The 12,040-nt window shown below is 43.3% G+C and overlaps 4 protein-coding genes and 1 non-coding gene across 5 annotated transcripts; 1 reads left to right on the forward strand and 4 right to left on the reverse strand.

The window, feature by feature from the left end:
* The first annotated feature begins 276 nt into the window (after positions 1-276).
* Positions 277-2,524, forward strand: V2V93DRAFT_106842 (class II histone deacetylase complex subunits 2 and 3-domain-containing protein). Its single transcript, XM_066906735.1, has 2 exons — positions 277-2,135; positions 2,240-2,524. The coding sequence occupies exons 1-2, from the start codon at positions 621-623 to the stop codon at positions 2,279-2,281; spliced, it is 1,557 nt and encodes a 518-aa protein (XP_066763167.1). The 5' UTR covers positions 277-620; the 3' UTR covers positions 2,282-2,524.
* A 1,475-nt stretch (positions 2,525-3,999) lies between these two features.
* V2V93DRAFT_329361 (batten's disease protein Cln3) lies at positions 4,000-5,313 on the reverse strand (the record flags this gene model as incomplete). Its single annotated transcript, XM_066907623.1, has 2 exons — positions 4,000-4,367; positions 4,422-5,313. 2 exons carry the CDS (start codon positions 5,311-5,313, stop codon positions 4,000-4,002), a joined length of 1,260 nt encoding a protein of 419 aa, XP_066763168.1.
* Positions 5,314-5,624: 311 nt separating this feature from the next.
* On the reverse strand, positions 5,625-8,063 carry V2V93DRAFT_351452 (uncharacterized protein). The gene is made up of 3 exons (XM_066907985.1): positions 7,868-8,063; positions 7,633-7,793; positions 5,625-7,542 (listed from the first exon to the last, which is right to left on the reverse strand). The coding sequence occupies exons 1-3, from the start codon at positions 7,881-7,883 to the stop codon at positions 5,905-5,907; spliced, it is 1,815 nt and encodes a 604-aa protein (XP_066763169.1). The 5' UTR covers positions 7,884-8,063; the 3' UTR covers positions 5,625-5,904.
* A 656-nt stretch (positions 8,064-8,719) lies between these two features.
* On the reverse strand, positions 8,720-10,847 carry V2V93DRAFT_107549 (uncharacterized protein). The gene is made up of 4 exons (XM_066906737.1): positions 10,593-10,847; positions 10,259-10,488; positions 9,559-10,169; positions 8,720-9,498 (listed from the first exon to the last, which is right to left on the reverse strand). Exons 1-4 carry the CDS (start codon positions 10,630-10,632, stop codon positions 8,844-8,846), a joined length of 1,536 nt encoding a protein of 511 aa, XP_066763170.1. The 5' UTR covers positions 10,633-10,847; the 3' UTR covers positions 8,720-8,843.
* A 338-nt stretch (positions 10,848-11,185) lies between these two features.
* Positions 11,186-11,259, reverse strand: V2V93DRAFT_t68. The gene has a single exon. It is a non-coding gene; the product is annotated as a tRNA-Ile (tRNA).
* Positions 11,260-12,040: the final 781 nt, after the last annotated feature.

The following is a 12,040-nucleotide window of genomic DNA, read 5'->3' on the forward strand; positions in this document are numbered from 1 at the left end:
AAACTCGGCAATCTGACCCAGCGCAATTAAAACGACCTTCTATATCTGATAGTGACACGCAACTTTCAGCTGGTCCGTCGATACATTCATTTTTAGATTTTTCAGCGGGTGAGTTTGTGTACCTTTATAGCGAGGCAGTAAAATTGTTGTCTAATTATACAGTAGATTCACAAGAAGTCTCGCATTCTCCAAGTGCACGGGATCAGATCCAGGTTCTGTCGTCTCAAGCGGCTAATTCCAGTAAATACGCGAGAGACAAAGATATCGAGGCATCGCTCGCAGAATCTGCAGCTGAAGTAGTCGTTTCCCCAAGGACACGCGCAAACAGATCTTCTCAGTTATCAGAAGTTCCTGCTAGCGTTTCAGACCATTCGTCGCCGCTCTTCTTAAAGAGTCATCAACAGCGATCTAACAAAGCCCCTTCTGCTGTAGGAGAGGAAGAACTCGACGGTGATAGTGCGGGTTCCTTACATTTAGTTGATTCTTCAACTTTTAATCGAGTTGAAGGCTGGTTATCTTCAGCAAACCCTGAACAAGTTTACGGTGCAGGAATATTCAATAATTCGAAAAGAGAAGACACTCCCGGTATTATTGAATTAGATCGGATTCCGCTTACAGCAATGGAGACTCCAGTGGAATTAACCGAGGTGTCTGCGGTTGAGGTAATGGAGACCGACGATTCTACTAGAGTTACCCCTGAATCGTTAATCGAGCCAAAAGGTGCCGACGCGGCTCCTCATGCCCTAGCCGAAGGTCTGGCGTCGGGTGTGGCTCAGTTACCTGACAATAAGGGAGCCGAGAAGGCGGTGTCACTTGATAAGTATCTACTTCGTGAAGCCGAATATGCGATTCCTATCGGATTCACAAAATCCCAAAGGCAAATGTATGAACAGGTTTTGATCCTACATTCTAGCGAGATTATTCGCTTTTGCGATTTTGGATCAAGCACAATGGCACAAAGAGAGCAAATGGGACAAAGCATGATTAAGGTGTTGATTAGAGCACTACTTGCCTGTACGCATCCGTACTTGCTAGTTCCTGCTCTCCAGCCAAGATCGGTGAGCGATAAGGACGAGTCGCGATACATTGTAAATACAGGGTCAAAGTTTCAGATGATAGATAGCATTGTTACAGTTTTCAAAGATGCAGGATTAAAAGTGGCTATAGTTGCTAGAGAAGGTCAGACTATGGATCTTATTTCTAGTTATTTGGCAGGCAAGCGTGTCAAGTATATGAAACGCGAAGGTGAAGTTGAAAATTTGGAGCCGTCGTCCGAAGATTCTGATGAGGAAAGCGAAGATGACGTTAATGAGATATTTGAAAAAGTTACGGTTATATTGGTTCCGTCGAGTGCCGTTGATGAAAACAACCGAAAGAAAAAATTCAATCTTCCACGTGTTGATTTGGTCATTGCGATTGATTTTAGCTTTGTCGCCTCGGAACCGCAAGTTCGACAATTACGTGGTGTTGATGAGAACTACCAAAGTTTAACCGGCAAGCCTATCGTTCCTGTTCTTCGCTTTGTTCCCGCGCATTCGGCCGAGCACGCTATTATTTGCGCGGCTGCTTTGAATGAAGGTGCAGAGACAAAGCTGAGCACCGATATATTATGTAGTGTGATGTCTACGTTCACTTTGATGCGCTCTTCAGCTGGCGAACTCTCGGATGTGCTATCTCAAGAAGTACTTGAGCTTCCATTGAAAATTCCGCAATGGCTGGCTTCAACAGGTGGCATGAGGCCGCCTCCGATTTCTATACTGTTCCCTGGTGGAAGTATGCCGGTCACAGAAACTGAGGCATCTCAGTTCACCATTCGAGAAATCCCGCCAGATTATGACCATGATTCATTGTCGTTACTGACGGAGTCTAGTATGGCATCGGAGCTTTTGAATGCGCTTGAGTCAGATAATAATCCGCCGTTACTACTGCAGATGTCGCGAACGATTGAGCACACTCTGAAACGGATAAGATTGTTTGATGCAGCTAATGCGGCGAAAGGAAGTAATGATCCATTGATACTTCAGTTTCAGGCTCTACCTAGTCAGGTCGTGGTTCCTGAAGTGACTATAAAGGAGGAGCCAAATGCGGATGATTACGAGAAGTTTACAGTTATAGAAAAGGAAAGACTAATTAATGTAAGAGCAAACCCATTACTAAGAAAAAAGAGAAAGAAAGAAAGAAATAGCGCAAGTGACTAATAACTCAAATAGGATTTGAATGACCAGTTAATGGCAGCTAGAATGAGCACTCAGTCTCTCGAATCAGAACTGAGAAGCTTTAAGGAACACCATGGCCGATTGTTGGTCAAATTTGAAGATACGGATCGAATTATGCAAGCAATACTAGTTGAGAAAGAAGCCGCAGAGAAACGAGCCAAAGAAGCAGAAAAGCGGATAACACGAAGCGATGCAGAGAAATCGAAAATGAAGGAAGAGATATCGCGACTGAAGGAAAATTTGCAAGCTGCCGAAAAGAGTCTTCTAGATGGACCGCCGAATCTTGCTGAACTTCAAATGATGCGTACAAAGACTTCGCTACTTGACGATGAGATAAAAAAACTTAAGCATAAGTTGAAAAGTCGGGATGATGATATGAACTATATGAAAATTGAGTATGAAAAAGCTAAAGTTGCTGCTGCCGAGGCAGGAGTTGAACTTCAGCGAGTCACTGCGCATAATGAGGAGCTTCGAGCACGGATAAAGCAGGATATATTATTACTCAAACAAGAGCGATCCGATGACGAACTCGAGAAAAAAGATTCGAGGATTCAGGAATTAGTGGCGCGCGTTTTGAATCTGGAAGAGAGTATAAAAAGATTACAAGTTGATAAACAAAGTGGACGAGGAAGATATGGTGTTCGTTCGTCAAGTGTGCCGAGACGTGGATTGAGTCCTGCTGCGAGATCGAGAGGGTCGTCGCCGGCTTCAGGAGTAATAGCAAATAGTAGTAATGCTTCGGCGCCAACTTCGCATCCGTTGCAGAATTCTCGAGGAGCGTGAGAGTACAGGTTGTTCAAAATGAGCATTGTTTGCTGTTGCTGGAGTTGTCCCTTTATTTTATTGGCATATTGTTTGTTTGTTTCTTTATATAGTTGAATCTAGTCGATTTGTAGTAGTAAGATACAAAAACGCTGAACTAAATAACGTAGCAAAAGTGAGCCGCATCAAGTTTAATTTTGATTTAACTTCATACTCCAGCTTCACAGGTTCACAATCTCAAAATAATTTTCAGCATCTCAACTCATTATTTCTTCTGCACCGATCATATGAAATATCATCACGTTACGGAATAAACTGGGAGGCGCAAGAAATTTACTGAAGATGTCGTATGCAAAGTCAGATATCGAGTCCTGGGTCGCAGCTTTCGCGTCCTCTATATCACCACCATCGTCATTAACAACAGCGACCACATTTGAAAAAAACGAATACGCTGCCTTTGAATTTGATGAAATAGTCAGGAGTTGTGTACTGAACACTAATAATCAAACGCTGATAACAGCGTGCTCGGCACTGACTACTCCGCGAACAATCGGATTCGTCTATGTTAACACCACCACAGCACGAACTACACAAGACAAGTCACAAAATTGGACGCCATTAGCTAAGTCAATAATTCAAGTGTCCTCATCATCAAATTTCTCAAGCTCAAAAGGTGTATTGTTGAAAAGTTTAAGAGAAAATGAGGATTTACAAAGTCTGGGTGAATTGATTCCAGATATTCAGGCGGATATTAATAAGCTTTTGACGGAGAGGATAGAGGCTTGTGATGATATCGCGGCAAGTGAACAGGAGAAATTGCTAGAGAAAAAAGTTTTGGATGGCGATGAAGATGATGAGGATGAAGGACTGAGTTGACGAGATTCATCAATATATATATATATATATAAACACTTCGATTAATGTCCAAACACTTGCATTACATATAAAAAAATATCCTTCCAAAAATCAGCAGCTATTAAACAAACACCACATATGCAAATCGCCCCTACTCCTACGAAAATTAAGCAAGACCACAAAAAGGCCTCTCATGAGCCTTTTGATACGCACATAAAAACGTCTCTAAATAAAGACAAATTGTTCCAGCTACAACAATGCCTCCTGAATCGGAAACTCCAACGGCGCCCATAGCAAACTCTCGTTCTTCGATCGGAACGGTTTCAGATACGAGAAGGAAAGTATTGATGTAGGCGGCTCCGCCTAGCAATCCTTCATAAAACACTATAATCATGATTATATAGACATTCGGAATGATGACAAACATGGATTGTAAAATGAGAATGAAAACATTGATTAGTTGTAGAATCGCGGGCACATAAAGTCGGCGGACTCTAACAAACGCGGACGACGAGCGAGAAATAAAAACACCAACTTGTCACACATTAGTAATGAATAAATAAATCAGACAGAAAATTACGAACTTACGCTGATATAGCGAGCCGTATGTGACGTAGGCATCTCGATACTCCTCGAACGGCATTTCCTCAATAGGAAACAACAACGTAGGTGAGATTCCCTGGTTGATAATATATTCCCCAATATAAACCAGCATCAACGGAAGCATATATGGAATAAAAAGGGGCGCAAGTCGTTGCAGTGTCTTACCGGACGAGTCAAGCATCTGATCCCAAGAAGGCATAGTTCTCGGCAAACTGAGGCGACTACTCAATGACTCACGATCAGACTCTGTTTGTGAAGGTCCGGCTTCTTCGTCCTCGTTAAGCGGAGAATACCTTGGCCGTTTAGCCGCAAATGCACTGGACTGAGACGCCAGAATTGGATCGGGCGCAGGCATGATTATATAATAGGCAAGAAAGAAAATTAGCGGAAGTAAACTCGACGCAAAAATCGTTCCTCGAATAGAAAGCCGTAACCAGGTTGTTGCAACTAGATACAAAAAACTACCAGCAAGACCCGCACCACCCGTGCCAGAGCTGAAGGCAAGCATCGAAATTGGGTCATAGAAATGCGTGAGTTGCAAAAACGTAAGTTCACCAAGTCCTGACGACATCGATGCAAGCACGACGCCTAAAAGACGCATATGGATAGAAGCAGCAATCGCAACGCATTGCATGCCAACCAACGACAGTGCGACCAGAATCCAAATACGTACACCGTACGGAATCCTATGAACAAAGAACGGAGCCGATAATTTGACGAAAAACGACGGCATCACATCCGCAAGCAGCACAACACCTTTGGGAACATCTGCTCCCACAAGATCAACAGCGGCAGACAAAATAATAACATAAAGAACGTTATTAATGAGACCATAAATCCAAAACGTAGAAAACAACCGCTTGCGCGACTGCGTCATTGGTTTGTTATTTGGAACTTCTGGATTGTCGTCCATCTCCTCAAATTCACTCGGAGGCATACTGGACTGCAAAGTCCCTTTAAATGAAACAACTGATCTAGGACGAAGGGTCGGGTGCTCCAACGCTGTGAATTGTTGCCCAAAAAGTATTAAAAATATCTGCTGATATTCGGGGTCAGATACGGCGCGAACTATGAGCGCCGAGTGGTGCTAATAAGCACGTGACCGATAACTCGATCAGTAAGAGCAGTGTTTGACAATATGTATTTGGAATAAAAAAAAGTATACGAATAACTATTTAGAAATGAAGTTTCGTAGTTATACTGCCAATTGTATTCCGGAAAATATTCCAGGCACAAAATACACTAATATAACAAAATTGAGCAATAGCTTCTAAAAAGATTTAAACCATATCACAGCTGCACATATACGAGCAGAAAGCACATGAAAACGAGTGCAAAAACCATTCCAAATATAAGAAAAAATAGAAAAGAAAAAAAGGAAATTAAAAAGAACACCAATAAACACCAGTCAAACTTTATCTATAAGAAAAATAGTATAAAATAATACAAAAATGCCGTTTTAAACACCTCAATTATACAGCCTTCGGTCGAGCTCGCGCAGGATAGTAGCCACACTCGCAACTTCAACTTGACCTCCCTTTGAAGTCAACTTGCCAACCAAAGACGGTAATTCAACTGCTTTGAATCCCTTATGTCTCGAAAGCGTCTGATAAGCGGCAGAACACGGGATAAATGCAGGATCTTGCGTCGAGGCTTTCTTGCCGCCGCAGCATCCACCAGGCTGGTTACAATTACCGCAACCGCCACCTTCACTTCCAGACTTTGAAGCTAAAGAAGTGCAAAACAAAGTCTGCATGGGATCTCTCTGACAGCTTTCGCAAGTTCCTGGAGAAAACTGTTGAGCTACAGAGCCATTCGATCCCGACATACTAGAAATAGGCTCGGGATGGAGAGTCACGAGTTTGTTCTTTGAGTTTTGACGTACAAATTCAGAGTGAGGATCATTACGTAAAGGTGGCAATGTAGTACTGATATCGTCGCCTCCAATCATCATTTGATTCTGACTTTCCATCTCTCGAGCCTCAGCATCAGCAGCCTCAGCGCAAATACAAGGAGTTCCTGATGAACAGAACCCACAAGGATCAATTTTATGGGATCCCGACTTATCTGATCTGTCTGATGAAAAAAAGCTATCCTGCATTCCATACTCGCTCTTTTTATGCTGATGCTGATGCTGATGCTGAGGTTCGATTTGCTGGGCATACGCTGGCTGCTTATGCTGCTGTGACTTTCGCGAGATCTTTGTAGTCGTAAAGGCATGAGTAAAGTCCATTTCAATGTCATCCTCGTCATCTCTCTTAATTCTCTTATTGACATTCTCCGCCACGGCAGGCACCGGAGACGACAAATGCCGTTTAGGAAAAATGTCAGTCGCAGGTTTGATGCCAATATCTGAGCACATACAGTTTCCTTCGGACTGGCAAAGGCCACAAGAGTCAGATTTGGGAGAGGCGTCATGCGCGTGTAGCGGTGAAGGCTGGTTTGTGACATGCGCAATAGAAACAGAAGAACGGTGCGAGTTGTAGGCAGACGGAGAGGCATTATTAGATGAGGACATGTCTGCAGGACTCGAGGCGGAGTATTTTTGCTTGAGCGGCCGCCTTATTGGGACAGACTGCCCGTTAAGTCCTTGCGAGGCGGAGGGAGAATATTGATATTGCTGAGAGGAAGGAGAGGAGATGGTGGTGCCACTGGTTGAAGCAGGGGAAGAAGTTGCGGCTAAGTCGACAGGTAAACGCTCTTCAAGAGCACGATCGAGCATGTCTTGGCTGTAGTTCTGCTCGGTTCCAGGCGATGGCGCAGGGGACACAAGGTGATGGGGCGGCTGCTGGTTCATAGAAATAGATACACCGGGCATTCCCGAAGCAGCAGCCGCAGCCTGTTGGGCTTGGAACTGCTTAAAAAGATCGAGCTGTTGCTTAAGCTCATCGGTGACTGACTTGAGTTGCTGGTTTTCAGCAGCTATGCGTAAAAGGGTACTAGTAAGGTTTGCCTCTTTGTCTTCTTTCTCTTGCTCGAGTTCTTGCAGACGATCTTCTAGTTCGATGACACGAGCCGCCCGACGTTCACGGAACGCACGCTGGGCGGCCCTGTTTTGTGCTTTGCGTTTTGTGGGTGGAGTCTCTGTTGACGGCTTGCGACCGGGCTGTTTAAAGGTATATTAGCACGAACCCTTAGCACGTAAATAGTACAAACAGCCAAAACAGCTCAAGGACTTGTATGAGTAGAGACATACCTTTGGGCGTGGGGGTAGGACCCATTCTTTGGAGGGGCGAATGCAAGAAACGACGCTAGAATCTCCGGGGCTTTCCGCTTTGATGCGCGGAGCAATAGCGGGAGCGGGAGCAGGCGCCAGACAGGGCTGCGGAGTGACTGCTGCTGCAGGCTGTATGGCGACTAGAGAAGATATTGTTGGTTAAAGGGAGGAGGAGAAGAGAAGAGGATGAGGAGGAGAAGAGGTAGGTAGATACCTGGAGTAGAAGGCATGGAGGCGAAGAGCAGGAGATGAACAACAAGTGAGAAGGCCAAGATAAAGATGAGAATAATAAGACTAAGAATAATAAGGTGGAAAATTATAAGAAGAAGAAAATGTAAAAGTAAAAGAGAAAGAGAAAGAGAAGAGGATTCGAGGAAATAGAGAAGAGTTGTCCAGACGCGGCCATTTCGACATATCTTTTGCCTTAGCCTTTTATTAAGAATCAAACTGCTCTTCCGAGTCACATGCTTTCGACACAACTGTGATAATGTATCACTTTTACAACCCTATATACCTATTATCTACTCTCATATCTCTTCCTTTTGAGTATTTTGGGCCTTTCTAAAGCTCAAAACCCATTCGTCATCTAAATGAATGCCTATTCAGTCAATGCCTACCGCCTCGGCTGTTCGGTAAGGCCCCAGGTAAGGACCTCGGACGGGGGGCCTCGAACTGGGTCGGCAACGAAGCCTAGATCCGACACCCATTTTTATCTGATTATCAGATGAGATTTCCATTCTCCATCTGTCTGCGCTGGCAAGTATCTAAATATCGAGCAGATCCCTATTACTGCAATCTGAATATTAAAGAGATATTCATGAATTGCTCTCTTCATTCACTGCAATGCGCTCTGCGAATTCAGCCCAATACTCTCTTCTGATCGCATCAGCCAATCGCCGTCATTGACTCAACCCTATTCCACAAACAAAGTTATCAGATCCTGCAGGAATAAACCTTATTTTATTCCAGATCACTACAGATCACTACTGTCTCGACCGCTTCAGAATACCCACATCGAATGATTGACTGCGGCTTGCCCTTTTTAAGATGTTCTGACTCTTAATATGTGAGACTGAGTAATATTATTGTAAAGGGCTTTCTTCTAATTGCTCTATATCTATTGTAGTTGCCAATTAAACCTCTATAATCATAAATCTATTGCGGACAGATTCTAATTAGTAAATCGTAGTTTAATTCTGCAGTCCGTTACCATTAATCTCCGAAACCGCACTCTGGATTTCTTCTTCATCATACCCTTCCGGACCAGTGACTACCTTGCCAAATTTACTAAAATCTGGCTCGTCTTCATCTGGCTCCAACTCGCCGTCAAAATAGCCGTCTTTTTTCAATTCCTCGATATCGGCCGCATATTGGTTCTTTTCAACCAAAAATTTGGTAAACGCAGACTTTAGTTTGCCGATATTCTTTCGTAGGGTACGTTCATCTCTTGTCCATCGGCGCGGATAAAGTCCCTTGGTCTCTTGAGGATCAATCAATTTACACAGCGCGTACACAAATTCACAGAAATCAGCATCGGAAGGATACATCCAGTCATGAAACGACGCAGAGTCTCCAACTTCTTTGAATCGTTTCCATTCATAGTGCTGCATTATTGGCTTGGGCGGTAATTGCAGTCTTCCTGACCATACTCGCGCTATATAGCATGCCTGGGCTTGCGATACTCGGAATGGAAGCACAAAGCGAAGAGTTCCAAGTAAAACCAGGGTAGGGTCCTCCGTGTAAATGAAATGCAAATACAGATTATGCACATAAGCACCGTTAGTGATTAAAGGGTGGTCTCCTTTGTTGATCTCACTCAAGAACGGCAAGCTCCGTAGATATCCACTAGATTAATTAGCTAAACCAGTTTTTGATTAATGTATAAACCAAAATTTTCAGACGTACGTAGCATATATCACAGCATCGATGTCATCCAATACTTTCCCATCAGCAAGCACAATACTTCCATCCTCTCTAAACTCCGCAATCTCGCTCACTTCGTCAATTCGCTCGTCCGGCGCGCCCGGCGCATTCGATTCGCTCCGAACAGACTTGTAAATCTTCTTTCCGGTAACAAGTACAAGCTGGTTGGCAATATCAGTTCCACTAGCTGCATTGCCGACAACTAGTACTGTCTTGCCTATGTAGCTGTCGGGTGTCCGAAATGTTTTGGCGTGACTTACACGGCCAGGAAATTTTTCGGAATATTTCTCCAACCCTTTCACTTTTGGAGTAAACGGAACATTGAAATATCCCGATGCAACCACAACTGCGTCGAATTTTTCTTTCTGTACAGCAGCATCTGACGCTGTTTCTTGATGTGTGACTGTCCATTCTTTTTCGTCTTTCCGGACATCAAGCACATTCGTATTATACGATATCAACCTGCGGATATCGTCGGCTTCCGCATACGCCTGAAGAAATGCAGCTACGTCTGCTCTGAACAGGAAAAGCGGATGTTTCTTTTTGTACTCTGGGTTCGCATACATCATGATTGCTCCAGGCACGTTTGTAACCTGCATCGGATCTTAATTAGCACCCTGTTTCTGAAAATAATCCCGACATGGCTCTCCCCAAAGGTACTTCAAATAATAGAATAACTTACCAATGCATCATACGCAGCAGTCGCCCATCCTTTGACATTCCCATCCGCATCAACAAAAGGTGAATTGCTAACATTTGGATCAACCGACGGCAACCGTATATCTTCGTCTGTATATTCTGTATAGTTCCACAGTCCACCAGCAACACTATTTCGTTCAAAAAGCTTTATCGTGTCAAAATATCTTTCTTCTAATAACGCTCTCGCAGCAGCCAATCCGCTTGCTCCGGCTCCTTTCTTTTTTGTTAGTATGTCGTCGTCTGTATGTCTACTCTAGACAAATCCGACATCGGCGATTCGGAGATACCAGACTTTGTCATAACAGGGCAGCACTCACCAATTATAGCAACCCGCTTAATGCCAGTTGTCACAGCCATATGTCTAGACCTCTAAAATATCTAAAGTAACCAAAAAGACGAAAGATAGAAAGAAAGAAAGAAGAGTTGAAGGCGGCGACCTGAGCTCGGTCTATAATGCCGAAGTCATGCCCGAAATTGCGTGCGTATTTGTCAATTTATTTACCTTTCGCTTTACTTAATAGCGGACCGTGCAAATAAGCCGCTCAACGCAGTGACCTTCTCTTTATTTGACGTCTCATCTATTCCTGCTCATCATCATTGTCATCATCATATGTTAGAACAGTTCCTTGTTCCTAGGTCGAGCGCCTGTATATTTATATATATTTATATTTATATATATGTATTATGTTCATTTGGTTACCCGCCTCTCATGTCACTTGGTCAACTCATTGACCGGTACTAGAAAGTCAATTTTTATCTGAAATCCGCAAGCCTCTGTCATTAGTAATCAACCCTTTCCTTTCTTATTCGCCACCGCAATCTTCGCAGTATTCTTGAAAGAATTCAGACTCAAATAAAAATATAGAAACATAATAAAAAAAAAGAAAAATAAAAAAAAAATGATTGGAGCTGGTCTTATGCGGGATCGAACCGCAGATCCTCGCGTTATTAGCACGATGCCTTAACCAACTGGGCCATAAGACCAATCATGTCAGAAGCGCTTTATATCTACCCATAACCCATAAAATGTGCAGTATATAAATATATATATATAAGTATGTAAAGAGAAGCATGCGTTCTGCTGCGTCAAGTTATTTCAATATGGCATTTACGCCTCAAGTAAGTTCGTCATAGTTGCGAGCATATTAGCATTAGAGATGTCAGTGCTGGCAGTTCGGCCTGATAACACTAGTAACGACTATGCGGCAATAGCGTGGTGCAACGAACAAGTACAGTTATATCAAAACTGGGATCTACCGGAAGCTACGGTGGCGAAGGTCTACGTAAATACTGGCAATATTGTTACTTTCTTCAACCGTGACATGTATGACGATCAGATAGTCGCTGGTAATTGTCCGATATCAAAGAGGACTTCTTATCCTGCTCAGAATAGAGATACGATGAAAATCTAGTTCACAGTCACTGTTGCTGTTATCGCTGCTGCTACGCCACTAGATGTATTAGAGAAGTTTGACCAATTATCAGACGCGGTAAAGAATATACGTTTTTTAATCAATTACTTTAAGGGTACCACTCCCACATATGCATATGACGATTGTGGATTCCAGAAAGATAAATTTCAGTATGAAGGCGATACGCGTGACTATATGCGTACCAGTTATAGTAGCCGGCTAGCAGATGACTTTCTAGGGGGTGACTTTCTAGTGGATGACTTTTCAGGACTAAACATATACAGATTGGGAAACTGGACAGTTGCCCATGTCTGAGTCAAAGTCTGAGTTGAAAGAAGTAGGCGAGTGTGTTA

The sequence above is a fragment of the Kockiozyma suomiensis genome, assembly GCF_038497685.1.
Source record: "Kockiozyma suomiensis strain NRRL Y-17356 unplaced genomic scaffold V2V93scaffold_19, whole genome shotgun sequence".
Classification (NCBI taxonomy): Eukaryota; Fungi; Ascomycota; class Lipomycetes; order Lipomycetales; family Lipomycetaceae; genus Kockiozyma; species Kockiozyma suomiensis.

Excerpts from the sequence above, each read along its gene's own strand:
- V2V93DRAFT_106842 (XM_066906735.1), top strand. The coding sequence starts at position 621 with ATGGAGACTCCAGTGGAATTAACCGAGGTGTCTGCGGTTGAGGTAATG. Across the intron at positions 2,136-2,239 it reads AAAAGGAAAGACTAATTAAT|AATGAGCACTCAGTCTCTCG; the intron begins GTAAGAGCAAAC and ends AATGGCAGCTAG.
- V2V93DRAFT_351452 (XM_066907985.1), bottom strand. Across the intron at positions 7,543-7,632 it reads TCCTACCCCCACGCCCAAAG|CCCGGTCGCAAGCCGTCAAC; the intron begins GTATGTCTCTAC and ends ACCTTTAAACAG.
- V2V93DRAFT_107549 (XM_066906737.1), bottom strand. The coding sequence starts at position 10,632 with ATGGCTGTGACAACTGGCATTAAGCGGGTTGCTATAATTG. Across the intron at positions 10,489-10,592 it reads TAAGCGGGTTGCTATAATTG|GAGCCGGAGCAAGCGGATTG; the intron begins GTGAGTGCTGCC and ends CAAAAAAGAAAG. Across the intron at positions 9,499-9,558 it reads GATGCTGTGATATATGCTAC|TGGATATCTACGGAGCTTGC; the intron begins GTACGTCTGAAA and ends TAATTAATCTAG.